Source organism: Strongylocentrotus purpuratus, unplaced genomic scaffold (assembly GCF_000002235.5).
Source record: "Strongylocentrotus purpuratus isolate Spur 01 unplaced genomic scaffold, Spur_5.0 spur5_scaffold_3, whole genome shotgun sequence".
Classification (NCBI taxonomy): Eukaryota; Metazoa; Echinodermata; class Echinoidea; order Camarodonta; family Strongylocentrotidae; genus Strongylocentrotus; species Strongylocentrotus purpuratus.
Window position 1 is genome coordinate 13,488,077 of NW_022145609.1, and position 6,000 is coordinate 13,494,076.

The 6,000-nt window shown below is 36.4% G+C and overlaps 1 protein-coding gene across 2 annotated transcripts; it reads left to right on the top strand.

Annotated features, from left to right (window-relative positions):
- Positions 1-1,963: 1,963 nt before the first annotated feature.
- Positions 1,964-5,722, top strand: LOC115928858 (protein PET100 homolog, mitochondrial-like). Of its 2 annotated transcripts, XR_004066254.1 has the most exons (5): positions 1,964-2,104; positions 3,188-3,274; positions 3,729-3,761; positions 4,640-4,842; positions 4,913-5,722. XR_004066254.1 is itself a non-coding variant. In XM_030996855.1 (4 exons), the coding sequence occupies exons 1-4, from the start codon at positions 2,075-2,077 to the stop codon at positions 4,757-4,759; spliced, it is 270 nt and encodes an 89-aa protein (XP_030852715.1). In that variant the 5' UTR covers positions 1,964-2,074; the 3' UTR covers positions 4,760-5,722. The 2 variants fall into 2 exon arrangements, 1 of the variants encoding a protein (XP_030852715.1); XM_030996855.1 differs by having other exon boundaries at positions 4,640-5,722.
- Positions 5,723-6,000: the final 278 nt, after the last annotated feature.

Consider the following 6,000-nt stretch of genomic DNA (forward strand, 5'->3'; position numbering starts at 1 on the left):
GAAATTCAGATACGTACCGTCCGCCAAATGACTTTTTGTTTCCCTTTCTTCAAATTGTTTTGAATAACTAATGCGTGAAATATGCATCATTATGAGTTGCATCAACTGAACTTGATCTAAGCTTTACAAATATCTTGTCGTTTATAAATTATAATTGATATTAAGTTATGATAAAACATCGATAATTCTCGGTTTCGTTTTTTCTGGGATGCACTGTATATGTTAATGCCTGTTTGATGACGAGAATGATGATGATGATGATGATGATGATGATGCTCATGATGATGATGAGGAGGAGGAGGATGATGATGATGATGATGATGATGATGATGATGTTGCTGATGATGATGATGATGATTAGGAGGAGGAGGATGATGATGATGATGATGATGATGATGATGATGATGATGTTGCTGATGATGATGATGCTGATGATGATGAGGAGGAGGATGATAATGATTATGATGATGATGATGATGTTGCTGATGATGATGATGATGAGGAGGAGGAGGAGGAGGATGATAATGATGAGGATTATGATGTTGCTGATGATGATGATGATGAGGAGGAGGAGGATCGAGGAGGAGGATGATAATGATAATGATAATGATGATGATGATGATGATGATGATGCTGATGATGATGCTGATGATGATGAGGAGGAGGATGATAATGATAATGATGATGATGATGATGTTGTTGCTGATGATGATGAGGAGGAGGATCGAGGAGGATGATGATAATGTTAATGATGATGATGATGTAAATGACAAATTGACAATTAATGCTGATTATGATTGATCATTGATGATGATTATCATAATCATGCTGATGAATGTACACAGCGCTGCCCGTATATAGTTGGATTAATGTTTCCTTTCCTTGTTCATGAAGTAATTGTAACAAAGTGCAATTACTTACGGTCTCGAAAGATATGCCCATATACCGTTTATCTTCTGAAAATGAATAGATTAACCTCTCATTCTTTAGATTGATCAAGAAGATATGAACTATATTCATCAAGAATAAGTCATATTGCCACAATCAAGTCATGAAAAGTGGTCAGAAAATTTATTCCAACTTTATCGATGATGATGATGATAACCACCATGGTGAAGCAATTAAGCATGAATGAATAATGATGCAAACGAATGAACTTACGAACGAAGGAAAAAGAATGAATTAAAAAAATTTTTAAAAAAACACCCCCAAACACGAATGAATGAATAAATGAAGGAATGAAAGAATGGATGATGATGATGATGATGATGATGATGATGATGATGAAGAGGAGGAGGAGGAGGCAGTGGCAGATCCAGCCGGCGGGAAGAGGGGGGGGGGGGGCCAATCCGTGAGAAAATATTAGTTGCGACTCAGCCACCGGTGAATAAGCGAGGGGGGTGGGGGGGGGGGCAGTAGGAGGCACTTTTTTGGGGGTCCAGTTTTTCAGGAAATATTTTGCGCCGACTCAGTCAGCCGGTGAATAAGCGAGGGGGGGGGGTGAGACCACTATTTTTGTTTTTTTCACCTAATTCGCGAGAATTTTTTGTTTAAATTCTTTTTTTTTTTGACCCGTCAGCCCCCCCCCCCCCCCCCCCGTGGATCCGCGCCTGCAGAGGATCCAGACGGCGTCAGGGGGGGGGGGTAGCCAAATCTTAATACAAAATTTAGTGCCGACTCAGCCGGCCGGCGAATAAGCGGGGGGGGGGGGGGGGGCGCGCGCTTTTGTTTTTTGTTTTATAAAGGTTAACTTTACGTTATTATCCTTTTTTTTTTATCGTTTTGGGGGGCTAGGGGGGGGGGGGCAGGGCCGGAATAATCGCTACGTGGATCCGCCCCTGGGAGGAGAGGCCGGAGGCCGAGGAGGAGGATGCGTGCCTTGCGCGTTCACACAACGCTGCACAGCCTACGTGCGAGTGCAGACCTACCGTACATGAGAATTACATATCATTGAACGCGCGGTGTGTGAACATGACAAGTTTCGCATTCAACACTGCACTTTCCGTTTTCGCTTCCTTTTCCAATTTTTTCTGACGTTTTCTGGCTGATGTGATATTTCAGTACATCGTACAAGATGGGTACGTGGAAGCTGGAAGTGGTTAAGGTATGTCAGTGCTATATTGTTATTTTCCGTTAATAGATTACCCCGTAATTAACTATTTAGAAGTATAAAATGCCCCAATTTGTTATTGTGGTCCCACGTGCTAATATTCACGTTATATCACCATAATTATATTTCTTTGCAAACTTTTGAGCGTGTATCATGTATCACAGCTCATTAATTTAGTCACAAGTAGTAATTTTTAGCGCTTTGGAAGAAAAATATAATAATCTCTCTTTATTTTGATAGTGATGCATGCAATCAATTAACTTTTTATTGGCAGTGACTAATGATTTTAGTTTACACTTCAACTTCAAATAGATCTAATCAAAGTTTCCTTGAGGCTTGACCATGTTTTTGTAGATGAACGTGATGAATATGAAAATGGATTTATAAAATGTTTGATTACTTCATCTGTATACTTTAATAGAGCTACGACCCTTAAAAGAAATGTCCAGAAGGAGAAACTTACTACCGGCATTCTTGCATGAAATAGATGTGAAATAAATCTCTTTCTTCACTGTTCTTTAGTGTAACGGTGAAAGAAAATTGAGATATTTTGTCTTTGATGGCCCACATTTGCAAAGGAGGTTTGTCGACAAACCGAGGTTTATGTGCATCATATGACACGTTTTGATGCGTTTCAAAGGAGGTTTGTTGACAATTCTAGGTTTAAGTGCGTCATATGAGGCGTTTTGATGCGTTTCAGACCAAGGTTCAGACAAACCTTGGTCTGAAACGCATCAAAACGCGTCATATGACGCACATAAACCTTGGTTAGTCGACAAACCTCCTTTGTGAATTCGGGCCTGTGTGTCTGGCCTCTTTGGCATCAAGTTTGATGTTATGAATAACATATTTTCCTCCCCGACAACTATGAAGATGGAAATGTATTTAATTGTCTGTACATAATCGTAGAGAACCTTACTAATACCATTACCAGTAGAAGTATAACAACTTCATAAAGCATTAACTTTCTTAATCTTTCTAATTTTTTATCTCATTTTCTGCCCCTTTATTGTAATAAGTGAAACTAACTTATTTCAAGGATGGATATAAACAAACTAAATATTTGTTCTTTTTCAGATGTCTATCTATGTGATGTTCCCTGTGACCATGTTTTATTACTTCAATCAGACAGACCTCTTTGAAACCTATGTCTCCAAAAAAGTTGTGAGTATCCATGAATAGTGACAAACATAAGTTTGCCATGCATCATGCATCTGTAAAATATTGATTGTACATTAAGATAATTTATGAAAGTCTGAATAGTAATGGCATACAGGAAACCAGGATCCTAAAAGTCAATGAATTTTTCATAACATGTAAAATAAATTGTCATTCTATTTTGCTTGTTTGTTGTGTTTGGTTTTTGTTTTAAAATAAATCCTAAATGATAATTAACGCTTTGTAAAGAGACATTTAAGTTCAAAACTTTTAATTATCATTGTACCAGTATGTCATATCCATCTTGAATCAGAGAGATGATGGCATAATACATTTCCAACATTTATGCACAGAAAAAAAAAATATGTGATGTACATGTATTGCAATATAACGTACTTGTGCATAATAATTGTCAAAGTTTTTAAAATCATAAATGCTTTTTTATATTTCATGTTTACAGAAAGAGATGTACCCTCCCGAGAGCAAGATGCATGTAAGTCAAACATAAATAGTTTTACAAAATGGCGTAGAGTCGACATCTGGAGCAATTTTACAAGGACATCCTTTGACAGTAGACAGTAGGCATTACTCTGAAGAAGAGAGAAAGGGGGGGGGGGGAGGGGGTATAAAGAAAGAAGGAAAGATAAATAAAAAATAAAGGGGGTGGGGTTACCTTCAAGTTTTTATCTATATTCACTCTTCTATTAAAGAGCACTGAATCACATATTTCTGTATTTTAAATTCTGTTTCATGTATTTGTGCTGTACAGCGCAACATCTGTTTGGGGCTACGTGTTCCATATCAGTATGTACTGTACATGGAAATCCCAAGTATGACTTCTAAGAGGTCATGCTTACCGGTATTTCAAGTGGGTCAAATACTTGTACAGACAGAATTCAGTGACAGAATGTACTGCTTACATTAGTAGTTTTCATAATTTGTTAGCACTTGATAAATTCATTGTCCTCTTTCCGTTTCATCTATTACAATTATATATTTTCTTTGAAAATATACTTTTCCCCTGGTTAATGAATGAAATAGAAAGTCAGAAACTGAATTGTCTTTTAAAAAAAAAAATGTTGTGTGGAAATTTTAATGTTCATTCTGCCATGAGCACCAAAAGGTGGACCTGTGCGCTATACAAGTAGCCACTTTTATTATTATTATTATTATTATTATTATTAACACATTTCATTATCACAATTTTTTTCTTCTTTCTTTAAACCGTTTGATAAGAAGCCCGAAATAACATAAGTCCATTAGAAATACGTATTAGAGGAAAATGAATCCTTCTTCAACATGTTAAGTAAAAGCACTTTAAATTTATTTATTTCTCATTATCTGTGTGTTTTGTTATTATTGACTCCACAGAGGCAAGAGTTGGAGGGTCTACGTCAAAGAATGCGGATAAAATATGAGGAGAAGCTGAAACATTTAGAGACTGAAGAAAGGGAGCTGATTGCTAGTGCTAAGAAGTCTGCATCAAGATAGTCCCATGCTGTGCCTTTTGTGATGGACTTGTTTTATTATTAAATTGTGCTGGAGCGTGTCATATTGAATGGACTCTCAGCGATCGATGATCAGGTCAAATTAAATTGCATCTTTGAAGTGATCAGCCATTTCTATGGTGACACGATCCCAGCAATAAAGGTCAACTGCGTTATACCGTCTCCCTGAAGCAAGCTGAAGATTCATGGAAATGGACTGGGACAATTTTCATGTTTATTCATTGTTGATTATTGTTTTATTTTAGAGAAATATCTGAAATGATTATGATGGTCATGCAGTACCTTTGCCTCAAAAAGCTGGGCCCTTCTCAGTATCAAATAAAAATACAGTCGATCAGTCATGACTACAATATTTATATTCTTAAATATGGAGTTAGCATTGAGGGGTATATGTACTTGTTTGGAAAAATCTGAGATGCAATAGGTTTCTTTGAGTTTTCAGCTTAGAAACACTTCGTATTGGGAGATGTTATGATGTGAGACCACAAATCGTCTTTCTTGTAGCACCTCTTACCAGACATCATGAAATCATTAAAGGGCGATTGAGGTTGGTGATTGAATGTCATGTTAAAATGCATCACTGAACTTTGATTCAAGATGTAGTGCAATGTAAATGCCACTTTAGAGTATCGGAGGCTTTGGTACAGTACCACTGTTCTGTTCTAGGAAAAAAAAGTTTGATTGATAATATTGCTGCTTCTTTTGCCAGCAAGCATGTAAAGTGGATACAAGGAGGACATGACATGTATTAATGTAATCTCACATGCAAAGTAAGTGGCTCTGTTGAAAGTAATCTTTTGTGAGACTTTTTCCTACTTTTGTGCATTTCATTCATAATGAACTGTACATACATGCAATTGATATTTGTTTTAAAGATTATTACTCATTGTATATTGGAACAAATTTTGGTTACATTATTAATAAACCAACTTGAAATAACCCTACAGATTAAAAATTGTCTTTGTCTTTAGGATTTGCTTAAACCTTTTATTCCTCATTTTTTATTTTGTATGTAAAGAGAAATCCAACCTCTGCCCAATTGTTTAAAGGTTGGGAAAAGTTATTTCGAAAAATAGGAACTTTACAAATGTTAAAAAATTACATTTCTAAATCTTTGTGTATGTTAATCTCAAGTTTGAAATTTTGTTGGCCCCTTGGGATATATTATACATGGCATGTTTAATAGACATCCTCCCCAGAAATGAATAACCTGGTGAGCACCAA